This window comes from Phaethon aethereus (genome assembly GCF_964289735.1).
Source record: "Phaethon aethereus genome assembly, chromosome: 4".
NCBI classification, from domain to species: domain Eukaryota; kingdom Metazoa; phylum Chordata; class Aves; order Phaethontiformes; family Phaethontidae; genus Phaethon; species Phaethon aethereus.
In genome coordinates, this window is record NC_138578.1 from 71,359,329 (window position 1) to 71,382,375 (window position 23,047).

At 41.2% G+C, this 23,047-nt stretch overlaps 2 protein-coding genes across 3 annotated transcripts in view; one reads left to right on the forward strand and one right to left on the reverse strand.

Moving 5' to 3' along the window:
* Nucleotides 1–7,575, forward strand: part of EVC (EvC ciliary complex subunit 1) — a gene marked incomplete at its 3' end in the record, with an annotated part of 55,616 nt that extends 48,041 nt beyond the window's left edge. Inside the window, exons 17-21 of the mRNA XM_081999035.1 lie at nucleotides 2,637–2,742; nucleotides 4,713–4,839; nucleotides 5,070–5,163; nucleotides 6,375–6,486; nucleotides 7,494–7,575. Of these exons, the coding sequence (XP_081855161.1) occupies nucleotides 2,637–2,742; nucleotides 4,713–4,839; nucleotides 5,070–5,163; nucleotides 6,375–6,486; nucleotides 7,494–7,575 (521 nt within the window). The remainder of the gene's footprint in view (nucleotides 1–2,636; nucleotides 2,743–4,712; nucleotides 4,840–5,069; nucleotides 5,164–6,374; nucleotides 6,487–7,493) is intronic.
* Nucleotides 7,576–16,584: 9,009 nt separating this feature from the next.
* The window catches only part of CRMP1 (collapsin response mediator protein 1), a gene marked incomplete at both ends in the record, with an annotated part of 52,664 nt that continues 46,201 nt past the window's right edge, over nucleotides 16,585–23,047 (reverse strand). For both annotated transcript variants that reach the window (XM_081999166.1, XM_081999167.1), the window contains 4 exons: nucleotides 16,585–16,676; nucleotides 18,388–18,553; nucleotides 21,213–21,392; nucleotides 22,689–22,859. In XM_081999166.1, coding sequence (XP_081855292.1) covers nucleotides 16,585–16,676; nucleotides 18,388–18,553; nucleotides 21,213–21,392; nucleotides 22,689–22,859 — 609 coding nt within the window. The remainder of the gene's footprint in view (nucleotides 16,677–18,387; nucleotides 18,554–21,212; nucleotides 21,393–22,688; nucleotides 22,860–23,047) is intronic.

Consider the following 23,047-nt stretch of genomic DNA (forward strand, 5'->3'; position numbering starts at 1 on the left):
CTCTGATGTTCAGGAAATGCATTAGAGGAGACACCAAAAAGCCAAGCATGCCCATCCTGGAACACTGTGTGAACTATGACATTGTTTCTTAGAGGTCAACCATGACCCTCTTACAGGTTGTGAGACTGCTGAAGAGGTTTATGAACTGATGGATCTCACATAAATGGAGGCAGTTTCTCCTGGAATTATTTTTAATTGTTCAGTTCAAGACAAGAGAACAAAAGCAAACCATGCTTCTTCTGTAAACACTCTCCCCTCCGCTGGGTGAAGGCTGTTGGCATTAAATGAAGTTAGCAAGTTAGGAAAATGGCAATATCATCAGAGGCTAAGTATTTGAGACACATGGAATGGATTTTTTTTCCCAAAAATAGACTTAGCAATTTTAAGTAGAAATGATTCTTTAACCACATAAGAGAGTTTTTGAAGAGGAGCAGGTGTATCCACTCAAGGCTGAGATCCAGAGATGAGTTGGTAGGAAGGATTTGTGAGCCCCAGTAGGAGCTAGATATGCTCACTTGTTATAAGATAGAACCAACCTGTTCTGCACTACCCTGTTGTGATCCTTGAAGACTTTAATATTGGAAGCTGAAGTGCTAGGGTTAGGCAAAATCTGTGCAGAGATTTTTGACAATCTGTATTCTAGACATTGGCAGCTAGCAAGGTAGTTGGTTACTTAAGTTCTCACGAAGTCCCTCTTTGGTATTTCTTTGGCCCTGATTCAGCCAACTAGAGAGACAAGTCCCTTTGATTTCATTTGAGTTCCTTTACGTGGGAATTAGAACTGAAGCCTGTTCCAGAATGCTCCTCTGATCTGAGCTGAGATGGATGTCATTACACACTTGAATGTTCTGCTTCATCAGTGTTTTGATATTGCTCTCAACTGGTCTCCCAATGAGGTTGTGAGACCTAGAATACCAGTCACTAGAACCCCAGTCAGCTTTCTGGTAATTGCTCATTTAGGTTATTTTTTCTCCTAGAGTTTCTTTGGATATCTTACTGTTTCAGTGTATTGGTGTTCCATGAACTACAAGGAGGAAAATCACAAGTGTAAGCAAAGCACATTTTCTTTTCAGCCGAAGAAAAAGAAAATCCTTCTGCTGCAATGTAAACCTACAGGCAGGAGGGAGGATGAGAGTATTTATGTTGGTAATAGAAGCAGGAGTGAGTGTTTTAGATTTAGGTGGCCAGAGAGAAACACAGCTGAAATTCGCGGATCAAATGAACTGCTACAGTGAAAAAATATTGTAAACCTACATGTGCATGCAGCAGCCCAGCTGAGATTTTCAATATCAACAGATAACTACTTCAGCTTTGGTGCTTTTTAGATTAGGAGTGAGCACTAACATGTAATAAGGGACTTTGATTCTTTAGTACACATAAATCATTCTTTAACCTAAAAGTCCAAATTTGTGATGCAAAACCCCTCTCCTTTCTCATTTCAGCTGCTCCAAGCTCAGCCAGGAGGCAGAACAGCCATGTTTTTTCCTTTTCAGAAGGGGCTGCTCTGTTAGGTGATCTCCAAGCATGATTACTACACTGAGAGTGTGATCCTGCTCACCAAATACTCTCATAACTTCTCTCTCTAAAACACAAGATGGAAGAAACCAGTGGTGGTAATAGAGCCACCTAGTGTGTGATAGTCCCGGGGTTAGAATGGCCACATAGGAAATTTCTTATGTATTTTGTTCCAGTGGTAGCTAAATGGGAGTAAAGACCATTAATTCTCTCTCCCAGTGACTATGCTTAGTGTCAGGCCAGAGGATTTTGCTTCTCTGGGCATCCCTTGGCCTAGTAAATCTGAATTTACAGTCTGTCTGGCACAGCCACAGGTCAAAATCTGGCTAGTACCTCGCCTCACCCAGCAGCTCACCTACCCAGCCTAGAATATATTCAGTAACTGCTCCCTGATGGTGCCATTAGTAGGAGATGTGCCCGTCAGCCTCTCTGAGCATTCGGAAAAGGTCGGATGCTCCCCAAATGAATGTTACATATCTTAAACTGTTACGTACCCATTCATCTCCCTCCTTCTGTGTTTTTATTTAAAAGCAGTAGTGCAAGGAAACTGGCCTTGTCTGTCAGACATGCCCCAAGCCTTGCTGACAGATAGGACTTCAGGGGCAAGTCGGGAGCCTGGTGAGCAGATAAATACCAAAAGACTCGCAGAGTGTGAGCATATGCAAACTTACCCAGAATACTTCACCGTCAAATGAGGGGACATCTAGTGAAGTTAGGCATTCCCAGGACTAAGTGGCCTCTGAGCAAAGGTTTTCTTTACATTGTGTTTTTCATTTAGGTATTACAGTTCTTGCTAAAGGCGTCAAGGTCTTTTCATAAAATTTCTGCTTTGAATTCCATGTTACTCAGTTAACCTAGTGGGACAAGTAGATAAAAATAGAAATTCAGTGACATTACCATTTCAGCTAAGTGATGCACGAACTATTGTCTATGCAACAGATCACAGTCACAGAGCAAGAGTGTGTAAGAAGTACTTGATACCCCTAAGAAGCAGTAACTTTGGAAAGACTACCTAGAACAGGGATTAATTTATGCTGATGCAAAAGATAGATTGTAAGGTTGCCACAACTCAGAGTTTTTAATTTTGAGCAGAAGATTTTACAAAAACATTATTTCAGCAGATAGAGGTGAAAGGAACAGACTTAAGAAGAAAGAGGAGGATGAAATGGCATTGAAAGAAAAACAGACCAAAAGCCTCCTGAACGTATCATCCACAGTCCACCAACGGTAAGAGCAGGCAATAGCACTACTGACTGTAAATGCTGTGAGTGTTTGCAGATCTACGTAAATGTCTAGCTGAATAAATGTCTTGGGTTTGCATTTTATATTTGTCTTTGATGGAAAAGAAATATCTGTTGCCAAATTACATCTACCCTTTGATCTCAGAGAACGACTTTCTTATTAAGTAAACTTTTTGATGCTCATTAATTACAGACTGAAGAATTATACATAGACAGTTTGAAAAGTGGGAACAATGCCAAAACATATGCCAAATTTTAAAAGAAATTTAACATAAATGTAGGATGGGAAGCAATGCTGTCTAATTCATTATGTTCCATCTTTACTACTTTGAACATCAAAAGTGTTTGTTAGTTTGCTGTTGAGTAAACATATACCATAATGAAGAGAAAATGTCTGAAGCATAAATAATACTCAAAATGTCAAGAAAATTTCAGTGAATGCCTTGGACAATCAAGATTACTTGCACTAAATTTAGAGTGGAATCCCTTAAATGTTAATTAAATAAAAATCATATTTAATTCATTACTGATTTTATGAAACTTAGAGTCCAGACAAAATGCATTGCAATTCCAAAGGAATAAGTTGTCATAAAAAGCTGTATGACTTGGCATGTACATTATACATTTTTGTAATAATTTTATTTCTTTACTCTTGTTTTATTATTCAGAACAACACAGCATCTGCAATTTTGACATTGTAAAGAGGTTAATTCTTTTTTTAGATATCCTGTTACTTCTAAATTGAAAGAAATCAGTGCCCATTTTCTGGTTTTCATCTGTTTTGAATTTTTTTTTTCTGTTTTGAATTAGTATAGAAATGGATTCATGTACTAAAGGGCTTCATAAAGGATCTGTTAGTTATTCATTATCAAGTTTATAATTAATTCTGACATATAAATTCATTTCTAGCTGTTGTCTCCCATTTTTTCTCCCATAGTCTATCCTAGTGTCTTAAAACAAAATACAATCAAATTGGCCTTCATGCAAGCAGAAATGTGGTATGGAAGAACGTAACTATTCAGTATCTAAGCTGGTCTCATAACCATTGGTAATCAAATCCATTTTCCTATTGTCATTATGATTTCCTTTACCATCAAATCCCAGTCCTGTGTAAATTAATGAGAAAATTTCCATTAATTTTTCTAACTCTTATTAAACTCAACAACATAGATTGTTTTATTTTCTTTTGCCCTTGGTGCAAGGTTATGAGCGTTGAGTTCAAAAAGCAAATTTGAAAGCTAACCTTCTGTAAGCATTGACTATTACAATATCAACTTCATTATGTGTAGATGTCAGAAACAATTTGTGTTATCTCCCTCCCTGAGGAATATGATGGGTGGTTGACAGCATTGCTTCAAAGTAGATCAGGCAAGAGAACAGAAGAAATACAGATTGAGCAAAGTTGCAGCCATTCAGGTTCCACTGTATTAATATTAATCTTTAACCATCAAAATAATACAAGTGAAGAATATAGTTGTCAATGCTCTCAACTGCCAAGTTTTGAATTACCATGTTTCTGGCTCAGTCTCAATCTGGTACTGAATGAAAAGCGTAATTCTTAATCCCTTTTCTTCACACCTGATCTTCTAACAGCTTGTCCCTTTGGCAAGCAGACAGTAAAGCTGACTTTAGAAACATATGATGGTTTTGAAAGCAGACTTCAACATTAGAAGCTGAACTCCAGCTCCCGAAGTCCAGGCATGGACAACCCAAACTCCTGCTGCAGTTGCTACCTCTGAAAGAAGCTTCTATCCCATGGAGAGCAAAGACAGGTTATTAAAATAAGTAAATCTGTCTAAAAATCTACTGCAAAATTTTTTGTCCCAGCAGATGCTGGCTGGGCTGATATTGTTAATAAGGCTTTCTCTCTATGATAACTTCTAAATACACTTTGCCAGGGTTGTATTCCCCCCTTGAACTGAACAACATTGATACTCTTAAATTTCTTTTGACCAGGATGGTGCTGCAGCAAAAGAAGGTTTGGGCTCAGTTTGAAATGCAGCAGCAAATACGTCTGGAGTCTCTGAAGCAGAAGCTGCTGGGATTGCATCACCTAGAAACTGAGTTGGAGAAGCAGCTATGGGTAAATCATGGTAAAATTACTCAAGTGCCTGAAACACTCCATGGCAAAACACGGGACAGGTTGTAAGGGTCTCTTTGCTGTCCTAGTTGAAATCAGATTCACCACTGTCTTGTAGGAAACACTTCGCCATATTCTTTCCTGTGTTTCTGCAATGACATAGGCATTTTTTTTGTCATGCCACATGCCACATAACATAACCCAGAATCAAGCTGGCTTATCCTTATGTTTAGGAAGCAGAGCAGGACTTTGTGAGTGAGTTGGCTTTGCTGGCCCGAGTCCCAGTGGCTGTGAAGAAGAAGCCTTCCCAAAGGAGCAAGCTAGCAGGTTGGTACAATCCTGAATTGTGTAAAAAAAAAAAAAAATATCACATCATTCCACATATCAGTGCATATTTTGCAATATAACACAATGGAGTTTCAGGAGAGATGTTTCATCAGTGCCATTTCCCTAATGAGAATGTAGAAAAGTAAGGCAACCTTCCAAGGTCACCAAGGTCACCAGTAGCACAGCCACAAATAAGTGTCACCATTCCTCATTCCAGAACAGTCCTTTAGCCAATAGATCACATTGGGTTCACTGAGGTAAGGCTTTGCCTTGCTCAAACCAAAATTATTTTTCATGTCTTTATCACGTTCTTTAGAAATTACTCTGTTCACCTCAATCACTAAGTCTTTGGGAGGATAGCAGAGCTGAATCACCCAGCTTTCATTCTGCTGGTGGAATGGAAGAATCTCCTTCCCACACACATGCTCAAAAGTAAAATCTTACTCAGTCAGGAAACTTGAACTATTTATATGAAGTTATTGCAGTTTTAACAAATCAGACTAATTTATTATTCAAGAGATACTTAAGGACAAATTGTCAGAATAGCAGTTGTGTTTCCTGATCCGCTTTTGGAGTGGAGCGTGCAAATTCTTACCCTTTGAGAACATGCAATCCTTCTGTCATTATCAGAATGAAACATTTGGCATTACATTTGAAAGGTGCTGAAAGGTGAAATGGATGTCCAAAAGGGAAAAGCAGCTCACTCACCTGGACAATTTTGAAGTCTCTCTTCCCCATTTGGTTGTTTCTCAAGCATGCAGAGCTGTTTGCCCTGGTAGATACCATGACCCCAGGGGACACATGTGGAAGCTTTAGCTCCGGGGCCTAAAAGCAGTGAGTTTTTAATATCAGATTGTTCCCATTCGTCACATAAAATTATGAATTGGCTTTTCTGCTGTTTGCTGGTAGTAAAAAGCCATTTTCAATTACTTGCTAAGAAAATCTATGATAGGGCTTTCAACTGTTGCACCTAATGGAAACTTACTTCCATGTTCAGCAAGTGTGAAAGTTCAAGGTCTGCTCTGTGAGAACTAACCAATGGTAAAAAAACAGTATGTTAGACTAATGTAAAATGGAATGATTTCCTTGGAATAAGTACATGTATGTGTGAAGTGTTAGAGTGTATTTTTTAGCTTTAGGTTAATCAAAACCAAACAAGCTCTACTATATGTGATTTTTTTTTTTCAATCCACATGCATTTGGCAATTCAGGGGAAAAAACAAACTCAAAAAGACCGACCTTTCAGTCACCAGAGTCAGCAGGCAAAGATGATTGTCATGAAAATATTCAAGAGCCCTCTGGACTGATGTCTGGCTTATGCAGGTACAGTAGAGGCTAAAAAAAGGGTATGTGAAAAACTATTTGTAAAAAGCAATACAAAATCTACTTCATAAGCAGGTGTGTCAATCAAACCCAAAATATAATGCCTACGCTAGCTGAGCTTCTTCCTTAACAGTTACTTCTCACATGTACTTGACCCTTTTTTCCCCCATATTCTTTTTTTAAATTGAGGAAAATCATCTGAGTTTGCTTGTCTGTGCTGCTACGTATTTTACAAATAACTTTAATTTTAGGTAGAAAAATGATAAATACTGTTTCCAAATTTCCTTTAATTAGGTTTTTTAAAACCTGAGTCACAGACAGCATAAATCAGCAGAGACAAGTGAATCCAATGGAACTAGGCTGACATGTAGCAACCAAAATATGGTCTGTGGTATTTAGGCTTTCAACTTCCACCTTTATTTCAGGAACAAAGGCAAACGCCAGTCTTTGGCTGATGAGGGTAGCAGCTCTAACAATGATTTTCTTGATAGATGTTTCAGTTGGCTTATGCTGGAGTGCTAACTAGAGGAGAAGAAACGGCTACAAACCTGAAAGATGCCAGCTGATTACTACGGGCAGATCAAACCAGCCAGCTGGTCGTTGGGGCTTGATATATTGAGCAGAGAAAATCCTGTTGACAGGCAAAGCAAACAGTTGGTTCTCAGGAGCCACAGGCCTTTGGGGAAAAGTATTTATCCCCTGAGTGACCTCAGCCTGGGACTGACTTCAGGAGATGGCTTCTTTCCCTGATGGCATCAACCCTTTTCACACACTCCTTTCCCACAGCCAACAAGGGATACGTGTGTAGGGAACAGGGACCCAACAAAGGAATGTTTCTCTTTATGCAACTTTGTTTTGGCAGCCTCAGCAGAGGCAGCTGAAACCAGTGAGTGCAGAAGTTATAATTATATAGCAAGCACCTTTTTTCTCTTATCAAAATTAATTTAGTTTAAGAGAGAATTGTAGCATTTGAAAATCTCTGTCTTTAATTTTGTTTTATGTTTCAGAGAGAGGTTACAGAGTCCACGTGAAGGGGAGACTGAACTAAGGAAAAATTCAAAGATGCTAAAAAAAAGAGGCAACAGGTAGTAAAAGCATTTATATGAGCTGTCTGAACACAAAGTGCCAAAGCATCCTTCTGGGGAATCTCAGCAGCTCTAAATACTTACTGAGCTGTTTTACTGAGGAACAACGAAGAACATCGATAATAACCGAGAAATTTTCTTTAGCTACAGACCAAAAATCAATCCCGGCTTCTTTTAGCTGTTAATAAAACATTCTCACTTGGTTTAGGTAAGGCGAAACAAGTAAGTCTTTAATATAAGCTCTTCCAGATTGCTTGGGCAATGTGGAGGGGAGATAGTTTTAGATTAGGAATATACCTGAGGAACGTGAGCTTGTAGCAAAACAGATCCACGCTAGGCTCATTGCCCAGGTCAGTGTATCTGGTAAGGTTTCATTACAATAGTGATGTACTATTTGCTTTTGAGCCTTAATGTGGTAGATCGTGTCTTAATATTTTGTGATTGCTGCTTTGGACTAACAAAAATAGATAGAAATGTAAAGAATACGTAAACAGACTTCAGATGGTATTGGTATGTCAAAAGATGACATTTGGTCTCTCTTTTGTTATATTTTAGTGCTTCCAAGGCTATGTATTTGTGCAAACATTTTTATAAATATATTTTTCTGTGTTTGTTTCAGATTTCAAATTATTATTTTTAAGAAGGTTTACTGTTTTGGTTTTTTGTACTTCAGTTTCTAGTATTCTTCCTTGAGTACACTCTTTTGTTTCCAACATACTTTGTTATGCTCATTATGTTTCTTATGGGAATTCTTTTTCTTATGCAAAGCAGCTGGTTCTTACTGGCTGTACGGAGCACCTGTATTGTGTAATAAATTGCCCCCCTTAAGCAATCTTACAGCTTTCATGAAATGAAAATTTTCTGTCTTTTTAAAATGAACATATGTTTTGCCTGCTAAAAGGCTGTCCTTTGGCGCACAATAGAAAATACCGCATTAGTTATGCAGTTTACCTCAGATAAAAGTGACTTTGCCAGGCATGTTACGCACAATTGTTAAAGGGGCAGTTTTCACTTCGATCATGGTAAAAACACTTTTTTTTCTAAAATGTAGCACTTCAGGCATTTGATTCTGGTATTTCACCAATCAGTCTCTATGGTCTCTCTGCCTTCCTGATCTAGACATTTTAGTTACTGTTTGTTAGACTCTTTTTTAAATCGATGCAGCCTGTTTACCTCTGAACATCTTAATTCTGCAGTGCACTCTACATAGATAGCAAGAAGGAAGCTTTTAGTATTAGAGTCAATGATGTTTTAAACCACGCAGCGCAGCAGCGGCTCCTGTCGCAGTTAGGATGCAGCGTAATTAAACCAAGCCAGGTCTCTAATTACCCAAGCGGCGTCTTCCACCACCCGAGTGGGGTCTCCCCGGATGTACCGTGACTCCTTTGGCTTGGCAGAGCTGAAATGGCTTTTTCTCTCCCTTAGAAAGGTTCAGATTACCCCAAAAGCAGGGCAGCAGTGCCCTCTCCCGGGCATCTAGCAGGGTTTCCATCCCCTTGCTGGTGGAGGAGACGGGCTGGGAGCACCGGGAAGGAGCCAGGAGGGTGCCGGCTCTCGGCGGGACCCTGGTGAGCCCGAGTTCCCCCCCCGGCACTGCGGCTGCCCCCTTGCCCGACAACCCTGCGCTGGAGCTTCTGAAAAAAACCTGACGTTTCTTCTCTTCTACCACAAAGTCACCAACTTCTCAGTCTCCTTGAGTTATTCCATGGATTTGCTGTCCTGTTTGAAGTGCAGATTTTATGTGTGTCATGACACTTACTTAACATTGCTCCCCATCAGTGATGCAGATTTTGAACAAGAAAGAGTTTTATTAGACCAAGAAACAACTGTAGCAAAGGCCGAGCTAAGCTCACAACAGTTGATCTTCAGTTTTTTTGAAACACTCTTCAAATTTTGTTATGTTATGCTGTTTTAACTATAGTAACAGTCAGTATCTGGATTCTGATGCTCCCATCCCAAGATCTCCCTCCCGTCTCCTGCCATAGTCATTACAGAATGATTCTTTTTTTCCTACCTCTGGCCCCTCAGTTCAGTTTAAATCCATATGACTGCTTATTTCAAAGCCAACACAGAACAGTACTGAGAGCGAGCTTTTTTTGTGATGCTGTAAAATACTTTATCACCAGCCAAACAATGGGCACAACTCATTGCAACAGTCACAAGTTTCAGCACTGAAGTTCCAATTACTCATCAAGAAGAACAGATTCTCACCATGAAATGGGTGAATCACTGGAACAGGTAATTCAGAGAGGATGCAGAATATCCAACTTTGGAGAGTTTCAACACTCAGCTGGACAAGGTCCTGATCAGCCTAACCGTGAAGTTAGCCCTGCTTTGAGTAGGAGGCTGGGCTCCAGGTGATACCTCTTCCAACCTAAACCTGTCCATGATTCTGATATTCCTTCCTACTGATCTGTTACTGAAATGTTTGGTGCGTGTGTGTCATCTTCCCCCCCACCAACACCCCTATACTTCTCTGTATTTTAAGGGATGGTAGAAATTGCTTGTGAGCCAGGGATTGTGCCTAGGGAGTCCCTGGGAGATAAACTGCTAAGCAATTTTGCAAGCTGAGAGCAGTCTACAGCATGGTGGATGTCAGATAAGGGAAAATGGAGGTACCTAGGTGTAGGTACCAATCATAGCTCAAAACAACTTGCTTTAGGATGTAAATCTATGAAGCACTCGCTTTAGTTTATTCGGGAGAGACTCACAAGGAGCTTTGATCATGCTTTACAGGTACGTATCAAAAACACTTGCTGCAGAAATTTAGGGGAAAATGCCATGCGTTTTTTCTCTTTTAATATCAAGGGTAACAACTGTTGCAGCAGTTCATGATTGTGTTCAGCCTCATTCCCAGCTTTGACAAGGATGTGGCTCAAACAAATTCTAGGCATGGTGTTAGAGTCGTTGAGTGCATTATTTGTCATGAAACAATCAAAATAGCCCATCTGAATGGTCTCTGTGCTGTAGAAAAATGTGGAAAGCCTTGTCTTGCAGAAGTCATGCTGAAAGGTGTCCTGGACCACACTGAAGCGGTGTGCAACTTAAAAGACTTGTACTTGGGACCTTCAAGCTGGTGCCAGCTTCTGTGCAATATGGGCAATTTCATTCCTGACATAAACAAGCACTCCTAAGTAAGTGTGTCACTCATAAAGGTCCTTTAATCTAGCCTGTGGACACCGTAACCTGCTATTGCCAGGGCAAGCACCAGGTTAGCACCTCCACTCACTCCATCATGGCATTTACAGCAGTCTTTGGGAGCCATTCCGACATCCAGAGATCCTTACGTAGAACAGCTCTTTGGTTGTGTTTCTTCCATCTGAACAAGCGCATCTTCCATGTGTTCAGCAGAGACCATGAAGGGCTTCGTGTGCAGCTGCCCAGCCTGCCCCGTGCCTCTGTACTGGGAGGGCTCCTGGTCTCGGCACCCTCGCAGCTGTGGCCACTGGTGCATCAGGAGACGGGGCAAGGGTCCGGACCCTGCCAGCCGAAGACTTTCAGAAGGAAGCGTTGCAGTCACTGATGTACTTGCAGGTTGGTTTACTTCCAGTTGTGAGGAAGAAGCTGCTAAGCTTAAAGCTTGGTAAAGCATGTAAGACTATATATGACTATATGTTTAAAGACAGCCTTGCATGTACATCTCGCTGTGCTAGAAAAATTACATCATATGAAATTGTGTATTGGGTTTGCATGGCAAGGTTTTGGTATGGGGGCCTGTAGGAGTGGCTTCTGTGAGAAGCTGCCAGAAGCTTCCCCTGTGTCCGATAGAGACAGTGCCAGCGGCTCCAAGATGGACCCGCCGCTGGCCAAAGCCGAGCCCATCATCAGTGATGGTGGTAGTGCCTCTGGGGGAACAGAGTTAAGAAGGGGGAAAAAAAACTGTGCAACTGCAGCCAAAGAGAGGAGTGAGGATATGTGAGAGGAGCATCTCTGCAGACCCGAAAGTCAGTGCAGGAGGGGCAGGAGGTGCTCCAGGCACCCAAGCAGAGATTCCCCGGCAGCCCATGGAAGTCCATGGTGGAGCACATCTCCACCTGCAGCCCAGGCAGGACCCCACAACAGAGCAGGGGGATGCTTGAAGCTTATGACCCCACAGGGGACCCAGGCTGGAGCAGCCTGTTCCTGAAGGACGGCACCCGTGGGGGGACCCAGGCTGGAGCAGTTCCTGAAGAACTGCAGCCCATGGGAAGGACTCACGCTGGAGAAGTTCATGGAGGACGGTCTCCCGTGGGAGGGCCCCCAGGCTGGAGCAGGGCAGAGCGTGAGGAGTCCTCCGCTGAGGAGGAAGGAGCGGCAGAGACAGTGTGTGATGAGCTGACCACAACCCCCATTCCCCGACCCCCTGTGCCGCTCAGGGGGAGGAAAGAGACAAAATGGAGAGTGAAGTTGAGCTGGGGAAGAAGGGAGGGGTGGGGGGAAGCGCTTTAAGATTTGGTTTTATTTCTCATTACCCAGTTCTGATTTGATTGGTAATAAATTAGACTAATTTCCCCAAGCCGAGTCTGTTTTACCTGTGATGGTAATTGGTGAGTGATCCCTCCCTGCCCTTACCTCGACCCACGAGCCTTTTGTTATATTCTCTCTCCCCTGCCCAGCTGAGGAGGGCAGTGATAGAGCAGCTTTGGTGGGCACGGGGCACCCAGCCAGGGTCAACGCACCACACATTGGCTGTGGAGTGGGGAAGTAGCGGTGACGTGCTGAGGCCTAAATGCTTTACCCTTATCACTGCAAATACTTCATGAGTTGCATAATGTTCAAAGAAACAGCGTCTCAAACTCTACATTTTTACTATATTATAATACACTTCCACACAATTCATTTTATTTGAATGCCCCTCACTGCGGTCACTGAAACATACCTGGAAAGCTTGTGCAAAGTTCACCAAAGTCATGGTGGAAAACTGTCCTAAAAACCGTTTGTTCAGATGACTGAGATTTAGTACTGGCCAGGTCTACATGGCAAGAATTAGCTGGTGCCAAGTAGACTAGCTTGACGGTGGAGGAGTTAAAAGGAGGCACTTTTTGTCATCATGCGTTAAGCTGTGCAACTCCTTGCTCCAGGATGCTATAAATGTCAAGATTTTACATGGGTTTAAAAATGCCTTGGCAAATACATTCATGGCAGAACAATCCACTGGCAGCTACAGAGTACAAAGATGCTGCTACTTCTCAAGAAATTGCAAGGCACTGGAAATGGGGGAAACAGAGGAATATTAGCATTACGTGTTTGCTCTTTTCTTACGGCCTCCCTTAAACTTACGTTGTTGGCTGCTGGAACCCAGAGAACATGGTCATCTGACCTGGTCCAGTCTGCATTTTTAGTTCTTAAGGATGAAGATCCGTGTATTGCTAAGAGGAACATTTAACGGCTGGGACAGCTGTCAGTGTTCGTACAGTCTTAGCATCATAATTAAGAGGCGTTGCTATAAACACTAAAGTTCAAACAGGTTACGGCATTGCTCTGTAGCAGAGAAACTGTAACGCAAGACAAACTGGCCCAAACTATACGCAGAAAACAGTCCATGGATCCAGCCTTCTCTTCCACATCACTTGATTGACAAAGACAGTCCTCAGATGGGTCGTAGGGACTAATGTTAAGGATTCTGCAAATGGCAATAGGAAAGAGCCGGTTTTACATCATTAGGACTGTATCAGGTATTAAAAGGACAGCCCTGCTGTGACTTCTTAGAAACTTGAGGATTCAAAGAGCATGAAAGCTTTGCACTGCATTCGTCGTGTAGTTTGAGATAACAACAGCTCCCCACCCACAAGCTCACAAATTGAACATCTCCCTTGGTGCTTCTACAAGGGACCGAACTCAAGTATCATTTCCTACCCTGCAGATGTATTCAGGATCACAAGCTAATCCACATTTTATTTACTGGTTTATTTTTTTAAAGACAGGTTAGCGATGCAGGGGCAAGGGCATTGCTGTGAAATGGGCCTCCAGGTGGTAAGAGTAGCACCACTTACCTGACTTGGTGTAAACCCTCCATGAGCATGGCCATATGCCCACGCTCCGACGGTATAGCGCAGTAACTGTCCCAGTGAGGCATCCTTCCACTTCACCTGGTGACCATGCAGTAAGGTACCAGTGCTCCAAAAAAAAAAGAGGCTGTTTAAATCATCACATCCAGGTAGTATTGCTTGTCCAGTGGAGAGATCCCAGCACATCACAGGATCCACAGGCTTCCTGCAGGCTTGTCCGTCAGCAGTGGTCAGGCAGCGGGGGCTTATGAACATCATGGGCATGCCAACGTATTTCTCCTTGGAGAAATCATAGGGGAGTTACATTGACCTGGCCAGCACAGTCTTGTTCACACAGAACCACTGAACAATGCAGTGCCTCGCAAACACCCACATGTGTATTTATTCACAGACACTTCACTGTGGAAAAATAAATGCATGTTAACAACAGTGGATCTTTACTACCTTGTAGGCAAAGGGTTCTTTAGGGTGTTGTTTAGCATGTAGGAAAAGTGGCATCTGTCGATAATAGTTACAAAACAGTCATTTCTGTCACCTCAAGCATGATGAGCCTCGTAGATTGAGTAGACATTTTACCTGGAGATGAGCAACCATTGCTACTTGCACTAACACATGCAAGAGAATCACTACAGAAATTGTAACCAGCAGTTCCAAAATTTTCACACTATGTCAAATTTACCAGCTTTATTTCTATTTTATGGCTTAGATTAACAGACTGTTGCCGGCTCTGTCAACAACTCATAGAAAATGGATTGGAATAGGACAGTGGAGATGATGGGGGACTTACTTGGCATTTCAAGATTGCCTTACCCGCCAGGCTGCAGCTTGTTCCAGGGCAGGTTGTCCTCAGGCTTCTGTTAGTGTTATTTTACTTTATATAAAATACCTGAACCAGGGCAGCAAGCAAGCAGAGGGATGAGTGCACTCTCCAGGCAATAGGAAACATGAACTTGAATCCTTAGCAGAAGGGGTTTTTCACGAATATCTTTATTTTTCTCTTATTCTGGGAGCAATCAATTCAGTTCACTTCAGGCCGAATTGCAGTGTTTCTTCACCGGTTCTGATCAAAGCCAAAGCAAAAAGAAAAGCTGGCTATTCAGACCAGCTCTGCTGCCCGGTTTTCAGGCTAAGCTGACCAAAAATGGGAGTTTTCCAGGGTAGCTATTCCTTTCCTGGGCAAGCTGGAGGTGATAGCATACTGGCTTCAGAATAAGATGACAGGCTTCAGGTAGGCTGCTTTCCCAAACTTTTATGTCCCACATGGACCTGGCATGCACCACATGCCCTGTGCCAACACAGCTTATTGCTGCGTGGAAAGGATGGACCAGTGCCAAGTGGTCAAGCATCCCAGCTAGATAAAACTATTTCAGTGGCACCACGCTGCTACAAGACTTCAAGACTTTTCCTGGTGCAGCTTTGTAGCGTAGACAAGGGCAAGGTAGTAGAAGGCCAAGGGGAGGTGTTTGGCCAACCTGTTTAATTTCATAGCACCCCACACTCCACCATAGCCCACTCTTCCCACAACATCTGCAACACAATCAGAGAAGTAACCAGTGATAGAAAATGCTTCTTTACATGGTCTGTGAGAGAAAGCATTTCCTTCACTCTTGTAGAGTGAGAGAGAATTCAAGTCTGCTTTCCTCACCTTACCTGTAGCATGTCTTGTTCATGCCATGCCTGAACACTGTCCCGGTTCAGTCAGCAGAGAACACCAGTATTAAGTCAAATTTAGCTTAGGTCAAACTGGAGCACTGCATACTGGTTCTGTACTTCAGATGAAGATGATGGCAATCAATTACTATTTCAAGCAAATCAGATGCAGTCTTGAAGGTCTTGGAAGAAACATAATTTAGGTCTCCTTTGGTCAAAACTAAGGCAGCTGCAATGTAAACAGCAAGTATATTTTTACTGCGAGCTCTATTTAATTAAGAAACTTTATGGCATGCTATAGTATGCATATGCAGACATCTATACATTAACACGCCTTGTGAACTAAGGTGGCTCCTTCTTGAACATGATGACAACCAAAAGACAATTTCTCCTGAGTTTCTCCATTCTAAATTTTCAATCATTGAGCAACAGCACTGGAAAGCAGAGGAAGACGCTTACCCATCGATTCATTTCCTTTATTTCGCAAGCTTTGAATTCAGAAATTGAACCACGACTAGTAGATCTTGATACGGTAGAGTAAGTAAAAATGCATGTGATTACAAAGGAAAAACTTTGTACAAAAAACTTTAAAAATCCGACGGCAACTTGGATTATCTGTAAGTACCAAAAATCTCATGCAGAAGGAGAGCACTACTGCCCAGGTCGAGAAATCCCTGCAGGGGTGGCAATGGCATTGGTATGTATAAGTTATGGCTCTGTCTAAAATGGAAAGATGAAGGACACAGACTTGGAACATACTGAGTGGGAACAGACAGGTGCTACAGAGACCATTTGTCATTATGTGTCCCGATGATTTTCTGTGTCTGAGAAGTGCTTCTTCAGTTTATAATAAATTAAAGATGAAACAGAAGCTGCTTATACTACTCTACTGCATACTTTCAAGATGGCCATTTTCTGCCTTCAGAAGTGTTTTTGGTGGCGTTTCTCAAATACGGACATTAATCTTGGCATTGCGTCTAGTCAATTGTTGGCAATGTGTTCTAAAGGGACTCACTCACAGAATGCAACTTGCATAAATAACTCGGTAACATGCATTAACTACTCTAATACAGCGAAAGGGTGCAAAGGAACCATCATTCAGTTACGAGACGAAGCTAAAACCTGTAGTCACTAAAGGGGCAATGGAAGCACCATGCTTTAAGGTGACTATGGCATGAAAGCACAATTGTGAGGCAAGTAGTTCCAAGCAAACACACCACACTATTATCACCTCTTCCTATACAAAAAAAAGAAAGACATTTCATTTTTTATTTCCATTAGTACCAAATAAAACTGTGGGTTTGATAACATAGATATTGAAGGGAATGGACATTATTCCCATGATCCTTCATCCTTCTGTTTCTGTCCATCATTTTTCAGCCAAGACTGGTAATATTAGAGCGGCCACCAGGAGGTGCCACGATGCGGTGGCCAGTACGGCGTGGGTTATTGTCATCTATCTGAGCTCCTGCAGGCAAGAGAAAATCAGGAAACAAAGCTATGAAAAGGAAAAGACCGTCAGTGGGGAGATGTTACCTGCCTAGTTCCAGTTACATGCCCCTCATGCCATCATCAGCTAGTTTCTCTTGAGCCAGACCTCTGACTGAAGTGCTAAACAGACCTTCAAGGCACATTTCTGTGCCTGGCTCCAGTTGTCTTCAATGAGAAGTGTAGGCTGAAATGTTTGGGATCAGACTGATGATCACTCAACATGGGGAATTTTTTTCCACTGACTTCAAGAACCCATGCAGGGGTGACAGCCTACAGACTGGGCTCCCTTCATGAGATCAGACCCTGACAGAAAATACTACTGTTTTAACTAGAAAAAAAACCCAAAACATGTATGTGCAGAGTGGATTTTTCAAACCTGTCGCACTGATTTAGAAAACCTGTCCCCACTGAGTCAATGGATCAACAGTACAGTAAATCTGATGTTAGCGATCGTAAATCCATCAGGCAAGTAGCATTGAGCTGATGTAAACTTGTACCCACTTCAGACTGCTTTTAAAAATGTTGGAAGGTTAATGTGACAGCAAGCTTTCTGCCAGGCTAAATATTGTCTGATCACACTCAACTTCCTACAGGCAATGGAAGAGTACCATAAAAGCAGAGGATCATTTTAAATGCTATCGTAGTCTCTGGGTTTGCTTAATTTAATAAGATCATAGTAATGTCCATTTGCCTGATTCGGATCAAATTCATACCACTAGGTGCCTTGATAGTACCCAGATCCAGCACTGGACTGTGAAACCACTGCTTCAGATGCTTATGAAAATTCCACTTATCAGTTATTATTGTTAGAGGTCACATTTCTAAGCACTTTTTTTGTTTTATATAGCTTTATGGATCTGTATGTGCTCACTATGGCCCCAGGTGTATGGGCAAAAATATACTTCAACTCACTAGGAAGGACTTTAAAGTATTTGCTGTCTTTGGGCTTTCTTCCAGAAGTTTCATTTAGTTTCTAAAGACAGGGTCTGTCAGGGAGGAAAACTCTACCATCAGCTCCCACAGGGGAGAAAATCCAGTGACTTTCATAACATCATAAGGAGCCACTTATTTCCAATTGGGCTGTAGCCTTTTGAAGGATAAAGATTTGACACACTTGCAATTATCTTCAAATGACAAGAATTATTTCTGAGAACCCCAAAAGATGATTTTCTAGTCTGTTTCTTATGTACCATGGAAAATGTTTTGGGCACCAAAAGCAAAGAGGACAAGAGATACTCTAATCTGCATGTGAATAGCTTCTGCACATGGTTTGCCAACCACGGACAAGGACAGTTGAGGTTTCCATGTCTAGCAGCTTCTGGCGATGCAGCAAGAAAGAAATCTGAGATGTCTGAGCCACCAGACCCAAGGCCCATCAGCTGTACATACCACCAAGGGGCCTCTGTCACATAACCAGAGACCTCAGCTACCTGTCATGGGCCAGTTAAATATTAGAAGACTGCATGCAGAGCAAAATTTTAGATTGCAAACACCTTGAATATTTGGCAATTTGTAAAATATTCCTAGGGAAATAATATATAAAAACACACATATAGTAAGTATATCCATGTATGTGAGTATATATAATCCTTTCACATTTGATTAAAGAGGTAATTATAATTGAAATTTATCACCAATAATCCATACTCATGGCTTTAAAACATTTCTGACAAGTCACGCGGACTTACCTGATAAGCTAAAATTGGACTGATGGAGGTTTCTGATTGGTGGGGGTTGGTTTTTGGCAGGGGAGGATTTAGTTGAGGGTGCAGGAGTTGCATATTTTGGCGTAGCTGGGATTTCATACACAGGCCCATCATACATTCCTCGGGAGACTCCTTGCAGTCCTCCCACCTAAATCAAGAGGACAATAAAAATCCAGACACTGAATGCTCTGATAATGCTCCCTAATGATACTCCTGCCTATAGGCAGAGACCACTGAGCAGACAGCTGTATTCTGCATTAGCTGAATTATAAACACATCTGTACTCTCATCAAAGCAACAGTCTGCTTTATATATAAAGGGAATGATAAAGCTTCCTCCCTCCATTTTCATACATAAAAAAATTACACAAGAGATATCCTTATTAGGCTTCTTTTAAAGTCAATGGGGAGAAATGGGATTCAAAAGAGCAACAGGTCTGACCTAAGAAGTTTATTTTTAGTAAAATCAGTCACCATCATCTCTTCTCTCTCCATTCAGAGGCTGTTTGGCAGGGTGGGTTCAGCTGCTGAATCCCTCTTTGGTTGTTGCAAGACTGATACCCACTATAACTGATTGCAGCAACTTCACTCCTACCTGTATTTTCTCTGCCCCTCCCCTTCAGATATCTCATTATCTTCATTAGAACTCATTGAAAAGTGGTGGCAACTTTTAAATAAAAATTTCAAAAGTTTCCACTTTTTGTAATCAACTAGAAAAGCAATTATACGTTAGGCTGTGGCACGGAACCCATCTTTCATTATTTGTCAACAGAGTATCTGTCATTTGAGCTCTGATTTCAGTTTGAGGTCTCTAGATTTTATCCGTGTACAGCCCCTATGAGGAATATGAGAAAAGACAATCAACACAGCCTCATTGGCCTTAAAATCACAGGAATCTAGGAACTAATATTTTTTAAAAACAGTTCCAATTTTCAGGAGGAGCCTGAAGTCATTGAATCGCACAATCCAAAGCTCGTCAAAAAGATCAGAAATCTGTGGCTTACAAGATTATTGTTGCAGAGCCATTTCCCCAACAGATTAACAGTGAAATTAAAATACCATATAGGAAGGACACTGTTCACAGGGGTTTGATCCAGCTCTTACAGAAATCTATGCGTTTTCCTTGCTTTCGGTGATGGAGACACCAGGCTCAGAAGAGCCACCATCTCGCAGGCTGAGCCAAAACTAAAGCCCAGAAGGGAGCAGCTGCCAATCACAGCAACGAATCCATCTTCCAGGGACCCACAAAGGCAGGAACTTACACTGCTGTCCCTGCGCCAGGGATAAATTTATACTGCTATCCTGTGCCAGTTACAGCTCTGCAGCCTCTTTTTTGACATGTTTTTTCTATATTCATTTGCTGTGCAGTGACATATTCAAATGGCGGCTGATATAACCATTACTGGGTTTTTCTAAATATTTCCAATCAATCAAATTTGATAGTGGGAAAAGAAACACAGACATGAATTTGCTCTCCCTTCCTCTCGGCAGGCAGCAGAGGGAGCTGCAAGAGCAAAAATATCAGCCTTTTTCTTGGTCCTTTTGCAGACCTTTCCCTAAGTATCTTAAAATCAAAAGTCTTTCCCAAAATCCAAGTCCACTTGCAAGATGCAAGTTACTTGGCCCAGTTACTTTTGTGCAAACTCCCGCTATAAGACACCATTCTCTGATACTTGTTTTTAAAGTGTTGTTTGCACTATTTAAATTATATTTATATAATGAATGTAATCAATATATGATTACGATATAATTCATAGAATTTAATATTATATTAATATATTCTGCTTCTATAATTATGATATTATAATAATTACTTTATACAGCACTCCCATGTGCTCAACCCTTGAGGCAAGTGTGAAGAGAAGGCCCATGTCATCTATGTGGATAATGTAAAAGAGTGCAATACTGATGAGTATTTTACAAAACTTTTGTAGATGCATTTGACTTGTATAGTGTCTTTTCTCATTAGAAGAGCAGATATTTTATAACCCCCAGCTTGACAGAATTTGTATAACAAATGATGAAAGATAAAAACTATCAACCTGTTTGTAGACTTAATTTCAGCTGCCACCCCCACAGGCTATGATACATGCTTAGTTGAAGAAAATATGGATTTTAGTCATTTTGTCTTGTTACCTGTCCTCACACAGTGAATTTCTTGCTCAGAAGCAAAAAGCAATTTCCAAACAACCCCGAACTAGTGCCAAGCTAATTGGTTTTCAACAGAGGAGCACTGATACAATTCAAAACCAGAAGTGACCCTGTCTTAATCTTGGTCATTTCCCAAGCTTTTTATTAAACACAAGAGAAAAGTTTTCTGAGCTGTGAATGCTGCTAATACTCAGCTCAGCAAATGCAGCAATAACAGTTCAGAGATGCTAAATATAACGAGTATCTCTGGTTTCCACGCTTTTCTTCTCTACAGTGTGGCCGTTCAGTACCCAAAGCTTAGGAACAATTTAAAATTCTGTTTTTCTTCTGGCTACCCCTCTTCCCAAAGAAGCTTTATCTTTTTCCTGAATTTTAACTGAAAGTAACTGCTATCACTATTCCACCTTCCTTCAAAAGCTGCACAGCTGGCCATAAGGCAGTTGTACCCAGCTGGCAATTATATGCTCTACCCACTGAAGCTCTTGGTGTTAATTAAGTTGCATCAGTTCACACTTGCAGAGGAACCAGTTTTGCGGCCGTTATTTGAACAAGTCATATATAGTCCATCTGATATGGACTCATAAGTAAAAAAACATGTATTATTGTCGTTCCAAGAGGGTATGGCTAGAAAGAAGGTTAAATAGTATCTGACGTTACCTTATTCCTGATTTTGATGCGCTGGTAAAGATATTCAGGGAAAGGTTTGCGAGGGATGAACCGGCCCATTCCCTTATTTACGTGCAGATTTCCATCTTCAAACACAATCTTCCCTTGGCTTATGACCACAAGCGGGGCACCATGGCACTCCATTCCTTCAAAGATGTTGTACTCAACAGCCTGAGGATCAACCAACATACTCACTGCAAGTTCGGCACAAGATCTCTTTCAGTTAGCAACTTAAAATTTATACTTGTGGTCATAGTTTTAGACAACGGCCATTAAGAGGTGTATAAAATATACATATATATATAAAACAAATGAGATAAAATGTTTGCTTTCTCTGAAGGAAAAACAATGCATCTTGATATGAAAAGATTTTAAAGAATCCCTCTGGTCAGACTTTCCTGCATCAGACTTTTCCTTTCCATTGCTCGCTTTCCATCAACACTTTATCTCATTCGTTTTTGAGGAATTTCCGTATTTATCCAGAGCCTCCAGAAGTGCAATAGCCTTAATAAGAAGGAAAATTGTGACTCGGCTGCCAGATACCCAGAGGACATGGTCCCACCATGCATGCGCTGTGACTGTGTAAGGGAATTTCAAAGGGGCCAGGACACATATTTCTGTCTGAAAAAGCCCAGAAAGGACCAGGAAAGCCTGAATCTAAATGGGAATGGCTGTCAAAGAGCAGGTGATTATTACTTTCTTCAAAATACAGACAGATCCCAAGACAGAGAAATAGAAACTGAATCACCTAAACTTACTTTTTAAAGGTTTCTAAAGGCCTGTGCCTTTTTAATATAAGCCTCGATATCTTTACTGGATTTCCAGTAAAACATTTGGAAGAATTCCCCAATATAAAAGACCAAAGCACCAAACAATGATAACAACTTTGAGATACAGAAGACATAAAATAAAACTTGTCACAGTCAAAATCAAAGCAACTGTGAGTCACTGGTACTCTGCACTAAGGGCAGAGAAGTATGCGGCAAAGCTTTGGAATTAAATAGAAAATCCCAGATGTGTAGTTGCTCAAAGCTGTATTATCAAAATATTTAATCATCTGTCATAATTTAGAATACTATTGATTTAATTGTGCTATTTATAATATCAGGTGCTTTTCAGGTAAGCAAAAAAAAAGTGAGCTGGTTTTAAATCTATCATCACAGCTTTACTAACCCCAGCTGCAGACCTGCTGATTCACACCTGTTTACAGATCTGCCACAAGCATTCAAAAAATAGCTCAATGTAATATGCAGAGAAAAAAGAAATCCTTCCTGATCCCAGTGCTTCCAATGCAAGATTTCAATACTTTCATCTTCCAAATTACTTACTCATTTCAGAACAGAAGTAGGCAGTTACGCCACAACTCTATATCCCGTATATTTGGAGATCACATGAATTAGATCAATGTTTGAAAAGAAAGCAACAGTGACATTTCTTTTTTCTTGCAGGTTTTCCTTTTCTCCTTACCGATTTATGGCTTTTGGCTGTTATAGTCTTCACCTTATCAGGGTCCCAAATAACCACATCAGCATCCGATCCTACAGCAATCCGGCCTTTTCTTGGATACAGATTAAAGATTTTGGCAGCATTGGTGCTGGTGACAGCTACAAACTGGCTCTCATCCATCTTACCTGTGGCCTAAAAACAATGTGACTTGAGCAAAACGTGCTTATAAAATGAATTTACTATGGACTGGATTTACTATTCAAAGTGCCAAACTATTAGGGAGATACGGGAAGGCATGTGGTGCATCACACAGAGGTTTTATCAAGCAGTTTTATACAAGACACGTTACTTGAGAGTTTCAGCTAAGCTAATGTGTTACT